This window comes from Salvelinus alpinus, chromosome 2 (genome assembly GCF_045679555.1).
Source record: "Salvelinus alpinus chromosome 2, SLU_Salpinus.1, whole genome shotgun sequence".
NCBI classification, from domain to species: domain Eukaryota; kingdom Metazoa; phylum Chordata; class Actinopteri; order Salmoniformes; family Salmonidae; genus Salvelinus; species Salvelinus alpinus.
Genome location: NC_092087.1, coordinates 42215638 through 42233287, shown reverse-complemented (window position 1 = coordinate 42233287; position 17650 = coordinate 42215638). Strand labels below are relative to the sequence as shown.

The following is a 17650-nucleotide window of genomic DNA, read 5'->3' as shown; positions in this document are numbered from 1 at the left end:
GGGTGGAGAAGAGGATCTGATGGTTCACAGTATCAAAGGCAGCCGATAGGTCTAGAAGGATGAGAGCAGAGGAGAGAGAGTTAGCTTTAGCAGTGCGGAGCGCCTCCGTGACACAGAGAAGAGCAGTCTCAGTTGAATGACTAGTCTTGAAACCTGACTGATTTGGATCAAGAAGGTCATTCTGAGAGAGATAGCAGGAGAGCTGGCCAAGGACGGCACGTTCAAGAGTTTTGGAGAGAAAAGAAAGAAGGGATACTGGTCTGTAGTTGTTGACATCGGAGGGATCGAGTGTAGGTTTTTTCAGAAGGGGTGCAACTCTCGCTCTCTTGAAGACGGAAGGGACGTAGCCAGCGGTCAAGGATGAGTTGATGAGCGAGGTGAGGTAAGGGAGAAGGTCTCCGGAAATGGTCTGGAGAAGAGAGGAGGGGATAGGGTCAAGCGGGCAGGTTGTTGGGCGGCCGGCCGTCACAAGACGCGAGATTTCATCTGGAGAGAGAGGGGAGAAAGAGGTCAAAGCACAGGGTAGGGCAGTGTGAGCAGAACCAGCGGTGTCGTTTGACTTAGCAAACGAGGATCGGATGTCGTCGACCTTCTTTTCAAAATGGTTGACGAAGTCATAATTTTTTTTTTCATCAGAACGTGTTAAGACAAGTGAGGCACACAGGCAGTCAGTGGCTTAAGCCTGAGAGCCGTACGGGAGACGGTCAACGATGGTCTGTGGCCCGGGTAGTTTGACAGAACCTTTGGTAATAAGATGCGCTGGAATACACTGCCCATGCATATTCCCTGCTTGACCTAAAATGGCATGTCATCAGTGCATATCCATCTCCTACCTTTAGAGACTGTCAGAAGAGTAGTGAGATGTGGAGTTTGGGTAGTGGGTCACAGAAATCCCCGGTAGTCTGTGGATGTTCAAGATGCCACTGCTAAGACCTCACACACCAACTAATCTGGAGGGTAGATGTAGGAAAGCTGGGGTAGGATCATCTTTTCACAAGCTACCAGAAAATAAGACATACTGATACGTTTTATGGTCGTGTGGTTTCAAATTAGAGCCTAGTGGGGTCAAGTATGATAATATGTTTTTCTTTATGGAAAAGAAAACATTGTGTTTTTACTAAACTAAAGGGTATCTCTCTGTTCGACATATCTTGTCTATTTTATCAAACAAATTGTTATCCAAGAAGTGTTTTGCTACAAGTTATAGGTGCTTTTGGATTACATAATGGTGCCAACAAAGGGTACAAACAAAATGTTTGCTTGTACATACTGTATGTATGTCACGAGATGGATTGGTAGATAAGTGGATAAGTGGGTGGCGGGGCTGGTGTGATCAGACGCACATCCAGCGAGTTAGCTAATCAGAAGCTGGGGATTGGCTGTCATTTCCATTAAAAGCTGTGTGTTTTGTGGTGTTCGAGGCTGGGAGTTGAGTGGAGCATTTCTCTCTGTGGGGATCGGTCCCCTATTCAAGAGATCATGTCTTGGACCATTGCTGTGATCACACTGGACCAGTGTCTAGTGGTTTCCCTTCCGTCAGTCTTACTCTCGTTTAGCACCGGAGACGGTTCCATTGGTGACGTCATCAAGCTGAGTCTCAGACCGGGCGCGTTCCAGGACAGGGAGCTGTGCGGATCTGGATATCGCCATACAGAGATGTTTATTTTATTTTGTGGGGATATGATCCTTGTCAGACCCTAGAAATCTAAAACCTATCCCGACCCTTTCTGTATGTTGCCTGTCTTTCCCCCTCCTTATTTTGTCCAATGGCAGTAGTCTGTTAACGGGGATCGGCAGAGTATAGCAGGGCCAACCAGAGCGAGATTGCAGTGCTTTTCAATATATTGTTTGCAGTGTCTTCCATTAGAATAACTACAGTGGCTTGCGAAAGTATTCACCACCCTTGGCATTTTTTCTATTTTGTTGCCTTTCAACCTGGAATTAAATAGATTTTTGGGGGGGTTGTATCATTTGATTTACACAACATGCCTACCACTTTGAAGATGCAAAATATTTTTTATTGTGAAACAAACAAGAAATAAGACAAAAAAATTAGAACTTGAGCGTGCATAACTATTCACCCCCCCCCCCAAAGTCACTACTTTGTAGAGCCACTTTTTGCAGCAATTACAGCTGCATGTCTCTTGGGGTGTCTCTATAAGCTTGGCACATCTAGCCACTGGGATTTTTGCCCATTCTTCAAGGCAAAACTGCTCCAGGTTCATCAAGTTGGATGGGTTCCGCTGGTGGACAGCAATCTTTAAGTCATACCACAGATTCTCAATTGGATTGAGGTCTGGGCTTTGACTAGGCCATTCCAAGACATTTAAATGTTTCCCCTTAAACCACTCAAGTTTCGCTTTAGCAATATGCTTAGGGTCATTGTATTGCTGGAAGGTGAACCTCTGTCCCAGTCTCAAATCTCTGGAAGACTAAAACAGGTTTCCCTCAAGAATGTCCCTGTATTTAGCACCATCCATCATTCCTTCAATTCTGACCAGTTTCCCAGTCCCTGCCGATGAAAACATCCCCACAGCATGATGCTGCCACAACCATGCTTCACTGTGGGGGTGGTGTTCTCGGGGTGATGAGAGGTGTTGGGTTTGCACCAGACATAGCACTTTCCTTGATGGCCAAAAAGCTCAATTTTAGTCTCATCTGACCAGAGTACCTTTTTCCATATGTTTGGGGAGTCTCCCACATGCCTTTTGGAGAACACCAAACGTGTTTGTTTATTTTTCTTTAAGCAATGGCTTTCTTATGGCCCCTCTTCCATAAAGCCCAGCTCTGTGGAGTGTATGGCTTAAAGTGGTCCTATGGACAGATACTCCAATCTCTGCTGTGGAGCTTTGCAGCTCCCTCAGGGTTATCTTTGGTCTCTTTGTTGCCTTTCTGATTAATGCCCTCGTTGCCTGGTCTGTGAGTTTTGGTGGGCGTCCCTCTTTTGGCAGGTTTGTTGTGGTGCCATATTCTTTCAATTTTTTAATAATGGATTTAAAAGTGCTCTGTGGGATGTTCAAAGTTTCTGATATTTTTTTAGAACCCAACCCTGATCTGTATTTCTCCACAACTTTGTCCCTGACCTGTTTGGAGAGCTCCTTCATCTTCATGGTTCCGCTTGCTTGGTGGTGCCCCTTGCTTAGTGGTGCAGCAGACTCTGAGGCCTTTCAGAACAGGTGTTTATATATGCTGAGATCATGTGACAGATCATGTGACACCTAAATAAAGTCCACCTGTGTGAAATCTAACTAATTATGTGACTTCTGAAGGTAATTGGTTTCACCAGATCTTATTTAGGGTCTTCATAGCAAAGGGGGTGAATACATATGCATTTTTTAAAATATTTTTTTCACTTCACCAATTTGGAGTATTCTGTGTATGTCCATTACATGAAATCCAAATAAAAATCTATTTAAATTACAGGTTGTAATGCAACAAAAGAGGAAAAACACCAAGGGGGATGAATACTTTTGCAAGGCACTGTGTCTTGTTGCAGTGCCATATCAGAATAATTCAGTGTGCAGTATGTTGCAGTGTCACTTTTGCATGCCAGCTATTTACCTGAGGGAGTCAGGCAGAGGGTAACCTACCTGAGGGGAGGCTCTATTATGTCGACACTATCGCGCAGTCTGCTGTGGGAGATGGGGAAACGGGGTCCGACCCATGTTAACCCGTGAATGGAAAATGAAACGTACCTGTCTTGGTCTCCTGTGTTGGGGTTGTGTGCTGGGGAACATTAAATCCTGTGTTGGGTGGAGTAAAAAGGGGTTCACACTTAACTGTGACACCTCTTTAACTTCTTGTGGATAGGGGGCAGCATTTTCACGTTTGGATGAAAACTATGCCCAGAGTAAACTACCTCCTACTCATTCCCAGATGCTAATATATGCATATTAGTATTAGTATTGGATAGAAAACACTCTGAAGTTTCTAAAACTGTTTGAATCATGTCTGTGACTATAACAGAACTTATTTGGCAGGCAAAACCCAGAGGACAAACCATTCAGATTTTTTGTTGTTGTTGAGGTCACTCTCTTTTCAATGGGTTTTCATTGGGAATCCAGATTTCTAAGGGACCGTCCTGCAGTTCCTATCGCTTCCACTGGATGTCAACAGTCTTTAGAAATTGGTTGAGGTTTTTCCTTTGAGAAATGAAGAAGTAGCCCTGTTCAGAACGAGGGTCGAGTGAAGTGTACTGTTTGTTAGAGGCGCGTGACCAGAAAGCATGCTACACATTGTTTTCCTCCAGGATTGAACACAGATCATCCCGTCTTCAATTTTATCGATTATTTACGTTAAGTGGCGTTGCGTCGGCACGATTTTTCCATGCACACTTCTCTTGCACAGAGGGCTAATGATCAGCTAGGGGATGGAGCACAAGGGGCAGAATGCTCTAGTCCATCAGGGGCATGCCCACTACCTCAGTATACTCCTGTAGCAATGCCTTGGTTCATGTGTTCACCCTGAGTTCCCAAATTTGCTGCTGAGAGTAGTGGAATGGGAGTGGTGAGCACAAATGGAAGCAATATTGAGGGTGCAAGGAATGGCAGAACAGCAGCAGATTGATTTCATCATGGGGGCTCTAGATGGCAGTGCAGAGAAACCATGTTTAGTTAAGCCCAGAGGAACTCACCTGCTTCTTTGTGGGCTGCAATACAGGACCTACACCAACTCACCAGTCCCGCTTCTTTGACTCTAACCCGAGGGGAGATGAGCCTATGGGAGACTACCTCCTGTGCACATGGGAGTTGTTTAGCCGATAGCTCCAATCAGATCCGGCCGGATATGCCAGGGATGAATATACTCTTAGGGACCAATTCGGTACAGGTCTAAAGGAGGGCCCTCTGAAACAGGCGCTCCAAAAGTATGCCTAGCGACAGCAAGGGATGACATTAAGGTTGAGGCTGAGTCTCTGGCCAGAGAGATGGAGGAAAAGGACTGCCAGGTTTGCCGTACTGTTCCCCATACAAGTGGCACCCCAGCCGCTGTGAACCACTGCAGACTTTGAGCAATGGAAGGAGAACTTGTGGTGAGCTATGGCAGGAGATGAAGGAGCAACTGAACAGCCTGGCAGAGACCCTAGTGAGAAGTCATACAGCAGACGTCTCATTCAGCTGCCCCGCCATGGCCGAGGGAGGAGCAAAGGGGCGTGTAGTAGGCGGGCAATATGTTCCTTTCTCTAATGGAAGGAGAACCCCATTCCAGTGGGACTGACAGGGCAGACCCATTTGTTTGGGGTGTAGACAGCCTGGCCACATCCAATGCTTCTGCTCCACCAAGAGAGATGAACAGGCCCTTTTAAAACAGGAATCCCCTGGCCACTGTAGGGCTAGATGTCAGGGCTACAGGCACCAGGCAGGAGGAAAGCCCTGAGAAGTCAGCTGTTGTGGGAAACTGTCCTCATGTAGAAGAGGAGGTGATCAAAATAAAACAAAACATGTACAGTTGAAGTTGGAAGTTTACATACATCTTAGCCAAATACATTTAAACTCAGTTTTTCACAATTCCTGACATTTAATCCAAGTAAAAATTCCCTGTTTTAGGTCAGTTAGGATCACCACTTTATTTTAAGAATGTGAAATGTCAGAATAATAGTAGAGAGAATGATTTATTTCAGCTGTTATTTCTTTCATCACATTCCCAGTGGGTCAGAAGTTCACATACACTCAATTAGTATTTGGTAGCATTGCCTTTAAATTGTTTAACTTGGGTCAAACGTTTCAGGTAGCCTTCCACAAGCTTCCCACAATAAGTTGGGTGAATTTTGGCCCATTCCTCCTGGCAGAGCTGGGGTAACTGAGTCAGGTTTGTAGGCCTCCTTGCTCGCACATGCTTTTTCAGTTCTGCCCACATATTTTCTATAGGATGAGGTCAATACCTTGACTTTGTTGTCCTTAAGCCATTTTGCCACAACTTTGGAAGTATGCTTGTGGTCATTGTCCATTTGGAAGACCCATTTGCGACCAAGCTTTACCTTCCTGACTGATGTCTTGAGATGTTGCTTCAATATATCCAGATATCTTTCCTCCCTCATGATGCCATCTATTTTGTGAAGTGCACCAGTCCCTCCTGCAGCAAAGCACCCCCACAACATGATGCTGCCATCCCCGTGCTTTACGGTTGGGATGGTGTTCTTCGGCTTGCAAGCCTCCCCCTTTCCTCCAAACATAACGATGGTCATTATGGCCAAACAATTATATTTTTGTTTCATCAGACCAGAGGACATTTCTCCAAAAAGTATGATATTTTCCCCCATGTGCAGTTGCAAACCATAGTCTGGCTTTTTTATGGCAGTTTTGGAGCAGTGGCTTCTTCCTTGCTGAGCGGCCTTTCAGTTTATGTTGACATAGGACACGTTTTACTGTGGATATAGATACTTTTGTACCTGTTTCTTCCAGCATCTTCACAAGGTCCTTTGCTGTTGTTCTGGGATTGATTTGCACTTTTCGCACCAAAGTACATTCATCTCTAGGAGACAGAACGCATCTCCTTCCTGAGCGGTATGACGGCTGCGTGGTCCCATGGAGTTTATATTTGCGTACTATTGTTTGTACAGATGAACATGGTATGTTTAGGCATTTGGAAATTGCTTTCAAGGATGAACCAGACTTGTGGAGGTCTACAATTTGTTTTATGAGGTCTTGGCTGATTTCTTTTCATTTTCCCATGATGTCAAGCAAAGAGGCACTGAGTTTGAAGGTAGGCCTTGAAATACATCCACAGGTACACCTCCAATTGACTCAAATGATGTCAGCAGCATACCACCCTGCATACCACTGCTGGCTTGCTTCTGAAGCTAAGCAGGGTTGGTCCTGGTCAGTTCTTGGATGGGAGACCAGATGCTGCTGGAAGTGGTGTTGGAAGGCCAGTAGGAGGCACTCTTTCCTCTGGTCTAAACAAAGATCCCAATTCCCCAGGGCAGTGATTGGGGACACTGCTCTGTGTAGGGTGCTGTCTTTCGGACGGGACGTTAAACGGGTGTCCTGACTCTCTGAGGTCATTAAAGATCCCATGGCACTTATTGTAAGAGTAGGGGTGTTAACCCTGGTGTCCTGGCTAAATTCCCAATCTGGCCCTCAACCATCACAGTCACCTAATAATCCCCAGTTTACAATTGGCTCATTCATCCCCCTCCTCTCCCCTGTAACTATTCCCCAGGTCGTTGCTGCAAATGAGAACGTGTTCTCAGTCAACTTACCTGGTAAAATAATGGATAAAAAAAATAAAAATAAAATTAGCCTATCAGAAGCCATGACATCATTTTCTGGAATTTTTCAAGCTGTTTAAAGGCACAGTAAACTTAGCATATGTAAATTCCAGACCCACTGGAATTGTGATACAGTGAATTATAAGTGAAATAATCTGTTTGTAAACAATTGTTGAAAAAATTACTTGTGTCATGCACAAAGTAGTTAACAAGACATTTGTGGAGTGGTTGAAAACGAGTTTTAATGACTACAACCTAAGTGTATATTAACTTCCGATTTCAACTGTATGTTGGATACGGTGTCTAATGTAACAGTGTTTAGTTTTCAGAAGTGGAAGATGCAAGATTCTTCAGATCTCCGCTGGATCACGTTGAAGGCAGCCAATTGCCTACACATCCCCTTTGTCGGCTATGCGGTCGTGGATTTTGTAGTTGGAGGAGTGCAAGTTCCAGCCAAGGGGGTTGTGATTGTCAAGGATGACTGTCTGGGGGCTGACCAAGTAATCATTGGGATGACCGTCATAGGCTAATGCTGGAAGGAGCTGTTCCAAGGAGTCTTACTGGGTTCAACGCCACTGTGGGTAGATGCCAGGAAGGAGTGGCAGAATGCTTTCGCTGTCTGCAGACGAGGCATGCAGACCGATGAGCATGAGGGGGGACCAGGTACTGCATGCCTGTCCAAGAGGGACCCCAATGGAATCCCAGCTAGCAGTGAAAAGTTGCTGTGGGCTGGAGTTGTTGGTGGGACTTCCTCCAAAGACTGTTAAACCCTGGTGGAGGATCCTGATGATGGAGTTGCGTGGCAAGAGTGCAAGGAGAAAGGCTACCCTTGCGACTGCTGAATTGAAACCCTTTCCCCCTTGTGACCCTCTTGGAGCCTTCTCAGATCTGTGGAGAGTGAAACCTGGTGCTACGCACCCAGACACCAGGTAAAGTTGAGGTGGATGTGCAGACAGTTCAGTTACAGCCTGATGGCCAACCCCCTGTAAATTTCCAACCGCTAAAGGGAGCCAACACAGCAACAAAGGCTCCATGCTCTCCTAGCCCATTGGTCAAGTGTGTTCTCTGCCCATGAGGAGGATTTAGCTAAGTCTGATGCTGTCCTACATCACATTCCCACAGGTACTGTCCGCCCCCTTAGCCTAGAGCGACACCAGCCAATATCACCAAGCCTGTATGCAGAGGTCAGACTCCTACTGGCAGGGATGCTAGTCTGGGGTAATCACAGAAAGCTTGAGTACCTGGGCTGCAGCAGTAGTACTTCTTTCACCACGCCCTTGGGGCTGTTTGAGTTCTCTGGCATGCCCTTTGGACTCTGCAACGCCCCTGCCACCTTCCAGAGCCTCATGCAGAAGTGTCTAGGGGGCAAGGTAAACAACTTTCTTTTGATCGACTTAATGTCATTATCTACTCAACTGACTTTTATACCCATCAAGACCATGTGTTCAAGAGGCTTGCCAAGCATGTCCTGATATTGCAGCCTACAAAATGTCAGCTCTGGCAGAGGGAGGTGGTCTACTTGGGGCATGTGGTGAGTCAAGCAGTGCCCCAATTCTGGCGTATGCCGACTTCAGTAAACCATTTCTCGCCTACACTGATGCCAGATTGGGGGGCCTTGGGGCAGTGCTGTCCAAGGTGACAAGGAGAGAGTAATTGCCTATGCCAGACGGAGCCTGTCTCCTCTGGAGAGGAATGATCAGAACTATAGTTCATTCAAACTTGAGCTACTTGCCCTTGTATGGGCAGTGACTAAAACGTTCAGAGACTACCTGTGAGGGGCGAAGTTCACAGTTTACACAGACAACAACCTGCTGGTCCACCTCAACACTGCAAAACTGGGGATAGTTGCGCAGCACTGGGTGGCCCAGCTGTCCAGCTTCCAGTTTTCTGGTGAAGTACCACCCCAGTTGCTCTACCAGACTGCTGATTTTCTCTCCAGATTATCCAGCACGGACGGGCAGGTGTGTCTGATTCAACAGGAGCATCAATACCTTCTATCATTAGCAGAGAGGGTCAACCGAGGTGAAAGGCCCAACGGAGGCAACGGGCCTGTAAGCGGTTTAATCAAACATTGTTATCTCTCCTTGGGTCCCTGGGGCAAGATGAGAAGATGGGTTGGCCAGAGCAGTTACCTATGCTTCTCCAGGCATACAAAAACACTGAAAATGGCAGCACCAGTCTTACCACATACTTTGTAATGAGTGGCAGGCATGCCGGTCTTCCTGTTGATGTGACTTCAGGTGTGGAGGCCACGACGCTGCAGATGGACCTTGATGGATGGCTGAGGCACCATCATGACCAGCTACGACTGGTCTACAGTCAGGTCGAGGCATGGACCCGACATTAGCTGGAGCGAGACAAACAGCGGTACAACAAGCGGGGAAAGGACCTTCCATTGATGGCTGGTGACCGGGTGCTCCTGCAGAACTTCCGATCACATGATCAGGGTAAACTAGCCCCCCAATGACAACGGCAGCCTTTTGTCATTCTAGGACACCTTCGGCCTGGACTGGCAAGTCTTTCGTATCCGACCAGAGGGAGGAGACCAATACGAGAATTCATCTGAACGTGTGCAGCCTTGCCCCTATCAACCTTCAGACCGCTCCCAGATGCAACTCATGGGTGGTTTCCCTGATGACGAACTGGGGCTGTGGAGTTGAGTGGCGATCCGAGAGCAGAGGACAGAGAGAGGCATTGGTACGACACAAGTAAGGGACGTGATTCTTCCCTTGTTCCATTTACATTACTCTTGCTCTCTCTGGGCCGTTTTGCCCTGCCACTGAAACCCACTATTGTTGGCATGTTTCCCTGCTGTCTATCTTCCTCTTGTTTAGCACTGGAGGCGGGTCCATAGGTGACGTCGCCAAGCAGAGTCTCAGACCAGGCGTGCTCCAGGACAGGGAGCTATGGAGCTCTGGATATCGCCATACAGAGACGTTTATTTTATTTTGGGGGGATATGGTTCTTGTTGGGCCCTAGAAATCAAGAATCTATCCCCACCCTTTCTGTATGTTGTCTTGTCTGTCTTTCCCCCTCCTTATTTTGTCCCATAGCAGTAGAGTCATTTAAAGGGGTTGGCAGAGTCGAGCAGGGCCAAGGGTCGGTCCCATATTGTATGCAGCACCAGAGCGACATTGTAGTGCCTTTCACCATATTGTTTGCAGTGCCTTCCATTATAATAACTATCTTGTTGCAGTGCCATATCAGAATAATTCAGATTGCAGTGTGTCACTTTTGCATGCCCGCTATTTACCTGAGAGAGTCAGAAGGAGGATAACCTACCATGAGGGGAGGCTCTATTGTGTCCGATCCATGTTAACCCATGAATTTAAAATTATTTACCTTGAGCATACTTACCTGTCCTGGTCTTCTGTGTTGGGGTTGTGTGCTGGAGAATATTAAATTATCACGTCTACTCCTGCAACTCCCCTCCGGCGTACAACGTCGACCAGAATACTAACCACCGGTCCTGGGAACCATCATTACGCACACCTGGCACTCATCATTACGCGCACCTGTGAATCATTATGATTCACACCTGGACTCCATTACCTTCCTAATTTCCTCCCATTTATATGTCAGTCTCCCATGTTCACTCACCAGTTGGTATTGTTCTTGTTTATCGGCATACTGCCTTATGTTAGTGTCGTGTTCTTGGTTTTGTTGTTTTATTAAAACGTTTCACCTGCACCTGCTTCCGACTCACCGCCCCATCATTACATACATCCTGTGTTGGGTGGAGGTTCACACTAAACTGTGACATTTCCTATCTTAATTTGACCAGTTTCTCAGAGGAGGAAAATAATCCTGCAGCAACAGGGAATTATTATGTAGTTTATAATAAAATGACAATTTTGTAGGAGTTGATACATTTTTCATTAGGGCAAATCTATTTTAAAGTGGAAATTATCAACTTTAGAAGCCTTTTTAAAGCTTGAATAGCCTGCAAGTTTACATTTCCTGCTGTGCAAATTAAGATATGACATCTGTACATAGGAAGGGATAAATGTCTTATAAAAATTATGGCACACTGGTAAACAGTTCCCACCCCACATCCGAGTGTCCTCCACTGTCTAAACCCTCGGGATAGAGAAACTATATCCATGAGCTCAGTTCTTGAAAGGAACTCTAACTAACTTCCTGGTTCAGACACCACATCACAAATAGACACACCTCAGGCACTCGAAATGAAAACAGTTTTTAGACAAATCGGGGTGATTGATGTTTCTTTGGAACTCCTGGGTTTGTGATGTGGAACTGGCAGTAAACAGAAACCTGAGACATGGGATCTGCTGCTGCTCCATGCACATATATGCTTCCTGTGCCAGAGGCAACTTAGACTGACAGGGAGTTGTGTTGTCTTCATTTGGACTGAACCACCAAACGTAATTGTTCACTCAGAAATGTGACGAAGGTTGCCGCCGAAAAGTCTCTTTGTTTTGACCTCTGTTGCAAAACAATAAGCCACTAAAAGATTTCCCTCCTTCCAGTACATTCCTTTTGAACCTAGCACCCACATTTATTTTACTACAAATATTTGAGCTGAGCACACCAATTTCTCTTTCTATCACTGTGACTTGTTCCTCATACATGTAATTTCAGTAATCTGTAGTTTCTCATATTCAAGTAAAAATAAAGATTGAATTGCGTGTCATTGGTTGTGCTCTCGTGGTTAAACATTTGCAGTGTGGATAGGAAGACTCTGGGAAGTAAACAGGTGTTGCTGACCCTTGAAAATGAATGCAACTGTATGTTGGTCTTAGAATAGTGCTGTCTGGATGTCCTGTTCCACATTACACTTAAGGACATAATAAATTACCAGTAGTTTTACATTTAGCAAAAAATAGATCATTACAATAATTGTTAGAACAAATCTTTGCTGCTGCATCTCTTTTACATGTGTAGTGAATACAATCAAATCCTATTAAATCCGTATACCACGTTTTCCAAGTCCAGAACATGATTATTCTAAGGCTGCAAGAATGCACATTTGGATTTGGGTTGTCTTTGGCCTGACCGGATAGCAGTTCAGAGTAGGCCCACATGACTTTCGAAGCCAGACAGTTGGAAGAAGGCCAGAATCAATATCTCTGGCCTAAGAGCAATAATGACAGACACACGTTTCTCACACCTTCTGTACTTATCAGTTGGCTTATCAGGCTTATCAGTTGGACAGAATGGGCAGTTTTTTCTAACTAAACCAGTTGGATGAAACTCACTTATCAGTCACGAATAAGAAACAAAAAGCAGTATAAAGGAGTTCCAACAGCACTCATGACAGCAGCAACATGACTTCTATCATTTTGGTCTTGGCCCTTGTTGCCAGCGGTAAGACCTTTTTGCATTTTTAACAGACATGGCAAGTAGATTATTGTGTTTAAATTATCATTATATCTCAAGGAACATTTTATATCGACTGACAAGCTATGGTTTTTCCTCCAGCTAGCTAACCATCTCAGCATAGCTGCGGGAAGTAGTTTGGGGGTGGTGGTGCCGCAATTATTTTTGCCAACGATGTAGAAGAAAAAAATGTGCCTGTGCTGAAGAAAACTATATTGGTCTGCTACTACAGGTCTACTTATGTGACAAAATGTAAACTAAATGTATTCGAGTGTTTACCAGCATTTGTAACTTGAGTCTGATAATTATCTGTACAAAACCGTTAATCTGATAATACTTGTAGAATATAAAAATACTTCATTGATATATGTTTTCCAGTTTCTTGAAATACTTTGCAAATGCAACTTCTTTTTAAGTGAAAACTGAAATGGTCTATTCATTCCTTTTGCATTTTAGTAGACACTCTTATTTTTTACTGGTCCCTTGTGGGAATCGAAACCCACAACCCTAGCTTTGCAAGTGCCATGCTCTACCAACTGAGCCACATCATCACAAACCACTTGTCTAAATGTACTCAATTACTGTATTGTGCAATGGTTTTTTTTCATGGTGATGGAAAGTCATCAGGTGCAAACCAGTCTATGGACAAAACAGTAATGTACATTTACATTAAGTGATTTGTAAGGATGGTCAATTACTATTGAACAAAATACTGTTGTTTTCCATGTCATTTGATCAAGAAAAATATTTCATTTGATGTGGATGTTTTGTGTCTTTGCCCATAACGTTGCACCTTTTGATGTAAACGTTTGAGGACAGGGTTTCGTTCTTTCAGGATTCCATTAGAATGACAATCACACCGAAAGGGACAGGGCAACAACTCTTACAATTACAACTATTGAATCCTGCAAGATACTGTTCTTAATTATACAACTACCTTTTTTGCCAAAGCAGAGATGCTGAATTTTTTGTTGTTGCCCACCTTACAGACATCTATATCAATCCGCTGATACTAGTAAAGTCACAGTGCACTACTTTTGCGTATTAATATATTATTTTTATTCAGATTTTCCCTACTTCCCGCAGCTATATATCTCAGGGACACTGGCCTAGAATAGGAAATCTTGACAGCCCTATACATAGCCTATAACAGGGTTGGGGTCAATTCCATTTAATTTCAGTCAATTCAGGAAGTACACTGAAATTCCAATTCTCTTCAATGCTTTTCAATGAGGAACATTTGGAAATGAAATTTGGTTCACTTTCTGAATTGACTGGAATTTAAATGGAATGACCCCAACCTGTAAATAGATCTATGTGCAACACTACAAAGCTGTTATATTTATGTATGCGTCTCTTTTACCTTTATTTAACTAGGCAAGTAAGTACAAATTCTTATTTACAATGACGGCCTAGGAACAGTGGGTTTACTGCCTTGTTCAGGGGCAGAACGACAGATTTTACCTTGTCAGCTCGGTGATTCGATCTAACAATCTTACTGGCCCAACGCTCTAACCACTAGGCTACCTGCCACCCCTTGTGTAATAAGTCCTGGTTGTCCCTCTTCCTCGTCTGCAGCATATGGCTGTGGAACCCCAGCCATTAATCCTGATACTACCCGTGTGGTCAATGGCGTGGATGCCCGCCCCAACAGCTGGCCTTGGCAGGTGAGGATGTCGAGACATGGGTTTCGTTCAAGATGCTTCAAATGTTAACTAAATGTTTAAAAATGTAAATGGTGCTGAATGTAACTTTAAATAGGTAAAGTGATGGAGGTGCTGACTGACCGCAACTTGTAATGGTAATGGACCTTACAGGAATGTTTAGATGGAACAAACTAAAGTGTTCTTTGTATCTACTGTAAATCATTGATAGTTTTGAGTAAAAGTGAAGTGTTTATGATATTGACTGTGAAGTGTTGAAGGAGCGGACTCTAAAATGTTAAGTTTAGGTTAATTAGCTAAGTGCTGTAATAATCTACTAATCATTGTCAGTCTTTGTAGATCTCTCTGCAGTATGAGAGGAATGGTGAATACAGACACACCTGTGGTGGATCCCTCATCGCTACCAACTGGGTTATGACTGCTGCCCACTGCATTGAGTAAGCCAGCACACACAGACACACTGCGGGTATTTTTAAAGGTGTTGACCAGCACAAAACAGTGAAAAAAAGAAGCAATTGTGTTTGACCAATGGGAAGAACGGGTAGGCCTATAGGTCTGCAAAATGATGCTTCATGGGCAAGTTTTTTCCCTATTCCTCCATACAGTCTGAAGCTGAATTATCGTGTGGTTGTGGGCAAGCACAACCTGGCAGAGGCTGAGCCCAGTGCTCAGGCCTACTTCCCAGCTAAGAAAGGAATCATCGTGCACAAACACTATAACCCTGTCCTCCTGTCAGTAGGGTAAGTTGGGCAATGGCATGTAAAAACACAAGTGAAACTTTACATTTACACTATTAACGCAGAATATTCAGATTTATAAGGAATAAGGAGTTCATAACCTATTAAGTATTAATTAAGTATTAAATAGTTTATACACATTGGTGGGAAATTGTTCTAAATACTGAACTTATATATGGTTTCATTGGCCATAATAACAGTAAACAAGTAATCAGTAACAGTTTCTGATCTATTCTGATCCATTCAAACTCTAATTTCCCTGACGACCAGCAATGACATCGCCATGATCAAGCTGGCAGAGCATGTGACTCTGAGTGACCAGGTCCAGCTGGCTTGTGTCCCCGCCCCCGGAACCATCCTGTCAAATAATTACCCTTGCTACATCACCGGCTGGGGAAGACTCACCAGTGAGTGATGAGTGGTGTGTGTGTGTGTGCGTGTCCGTGCATGCTTCTGTGTCTCTGCCTGTATGTAATTGCCTGTATGTAAGACCAAGACAGCATACTGTATGTCTGTTTTCTTTCATTACAATCATGCTCATTATCCCCCTGCTGTGTGTGTTCCAGCCGGAGGCCCCACCCCCGACACCCTCCAGCAGGCCCTGATGCCCGTGGTGGACCACAATACGTGTACCCAGAGCGACTGGTGGGGTGTGTCCATTCGCAGGTCCATGGTCTGCGCCGGAGGGGACGGAGTGGTAGGAGGCTGCAACGTGAGTCAGACACACACACCCATAGGGCTCTGGTATAAAGTAGTGCAATATAAAGTGCATAGGGTGTCATTTGGGGAACAGACAATTAGATATACAGGAGATACAAGCAAAAAAATTAAGATACAAGAAATTCTAGCAAAGCTGATGAGCATTATATTTTCATCAACCTGTGTGGTAAACATTTCAAAGATATGAAGTGTTTTGTGTTCTGTTTCAGGGTGACTCTGGTGGCCCACTGAACTGTAAGAACTCTGCGGGAGTATGGGAGGTGCATGGCATCGCTAGCTTCGTCTCCGGCCAGGGCTGCAACTACATCAAGAAACCCACCGTCTTCACCCGCGTCTCCGACTACAATGAGTGGATTGATGAGGTAACCAGAGTTGCTGATGACCAGATCACTAAACACATCGCTATACATCCCCACACAGGGTTGAGGTCAATTCCATTGCATTTCAGTCCATTTAGAAACTCAAATTCCAATTCCATGTCCACATTTTCCTCATAGAAAATAATTGAAGAAAATTTGAAAAATTGGAACTTACTTCCTGAATTGTTGAAATGAGCTTGACCTCAACCATTTCACTGTTTGAGTGTTTTGGTGTTCTTCTTTAGTTCTGTTTCAAATGTGTTTTGTTTGCCTTGTGAAACTCATCTGAGCCTGTATTTTGGGTTTCTTTCAGACCATGATGGACAACTAAGACGTGTCTGTGTGCTCTTCAAATAAAGACCTATAAATACATGAGAAAATATGTTATTTTATTGAAATATTGTCCTCAATGTTTTGATTAACGTCGCTTAAAATATGTGATCATTATTTCTTACAAAGCTGAGAGCAGGGCATACTCCTTGTTCTAGCTTGAAAGTTAGGGCCCAAAATATAGATATTGTCTTGACCAGTAGGGGGCCTCAGACACTAGTGAATAAACACCTCAGATGGTACAAACCATTTGAGGTTTCATTAAATTGCAGAAATTTCTGATTCAGATTTCCTCCTCATCATGCCAGACATTGTGTGTAATCTTAATTTCTTCATTTGAACATAATTTCTTCGTGGCATCAATTAGCTCCCAAATAGGCCTATTTTTATGGTTTAACACTTCCAACACTTTTGTATCAGGGTTGACATTTGTATTATATTTGTATTATGTAAGGTCATGGACTACTAGTGAAGCACAGTCCTCCTCTCAAAGCATTATGCCACAATTCAAGCATATGCGTGTCATTCCACGAATAGAGTGCCTTTTGGGTAACGTAATTTTGTCACCTAGTTATGTCACCTAATTTTAACGTTCTGTCATAAAGAGTACGCTCAACTTCCAAACAAACATGTTTTCCGATCTCAAGATGTTAAATTAAGAGAAAAATTACTATAAAAGTTGACATAACAGGGTTGACGATTTTATCCTAAATCAGCCATAACTGTCACGCGGAGTGGAACAGGGGAACCCAAGAGCAGACTCAGACGAGAAGACTAGGGTGATGTAACCAAGGTATTTATTGAAAAATAGGGGGGAGATGGAGTGCAGGTCAGGGGAAGCTCGGGCGGGTTGCTGGAAACCAGGTGCGGAGGCTGGAGCGAGAGGGGTTGAGACAAGGTAAGCAGGTCCGTAGGGGAATCCAAGGGAGTAGTAGAGCAGGGAATCCAGGACAGAGTAGCAGGATGATGAGACTTGGGACTGGAGACAGGGACCAGAGTCAGAGCAGGCAGAACTGTAGCAGAAAACAGCGTCAGGCAAGGAAAACAGGCACGACAGAATAACAGGATCTGAATAGTAACAAACGGCTAGAACCGTAGACTGACTGAGCAGAGATTACAATCTGGCAGCGTGGAAGTGGCAGAGCTGAGTATTTGTAGACGTCTTGATTATGGAACAGGTTGCAGCTGGTGGGGATCTGCTCTGACTCCAGCACACCTGAGAGAGAGAGAGAGAGAGAGAGGGAGGGGGAGAGAGAGAGAGAGAGAGAGAGAGGGAAGGGGAGAGAGTACTGG

At 44.4% G+C, this 17650-nt stretch overlaps 1 protein-coding gene across 1 annotated transcript; it reads left to right on the top strand.

Annotated features, from left to right (window-relative positions):
- Positions 1 to 12460: 12460 nt before the first annotated feature.
- LOC139550892 (chymotrypsin-like elastase family member 2A) lies at positions 12461 to 16407 on the top strand. Its single transcript, XM_071362136.1, has 8 exons — positions 12461 to 12535; positions 14126 to 14214; positions 14551 to 14648; positions 14817 to 14951; positions 15219 to 15355; positions 15515 to 15660; positions 15878 to 16030; positions 16341 to 16407. The coding sequence occupies exons 1-8, from the start codon at positions 12496 to 12498 to the stop codon at positions 16356 to 16358; spliced, it is 816 nt and encodes a 271-aa protein (XP_071218237.1). The 5' UTR covers positions 12461 to 12495; the 3' UTR covers positions 16359 to 16407.
- The last annotated feature ends 1243 nt before the right edge of the window (positions 16408 to 17650 follow it).

Coding starts and splice junctions, on each gene's coding strand:
- LOC139550892 (XM_071362136.1), top strand. CDS start 12,496: ATGACTTCTATCATTTTGGTCTTGGCCCTTGTTGCCAGCG. Junction 15,356..15,514: donor CGGCTGGGGAAGACTCACCA/GTGAGTGATGAG, acceptor TGTGTGTTCCAG/CCGGAGGCCCCACCCCCGAC. Junction 15,661..15,877: donor GAGTGGTAGGAGGCTGCAAC/GTGAGTCAGACA, acceptor GTTCTGTTTCAG/GGTGACTCTGGTGGCCCACT.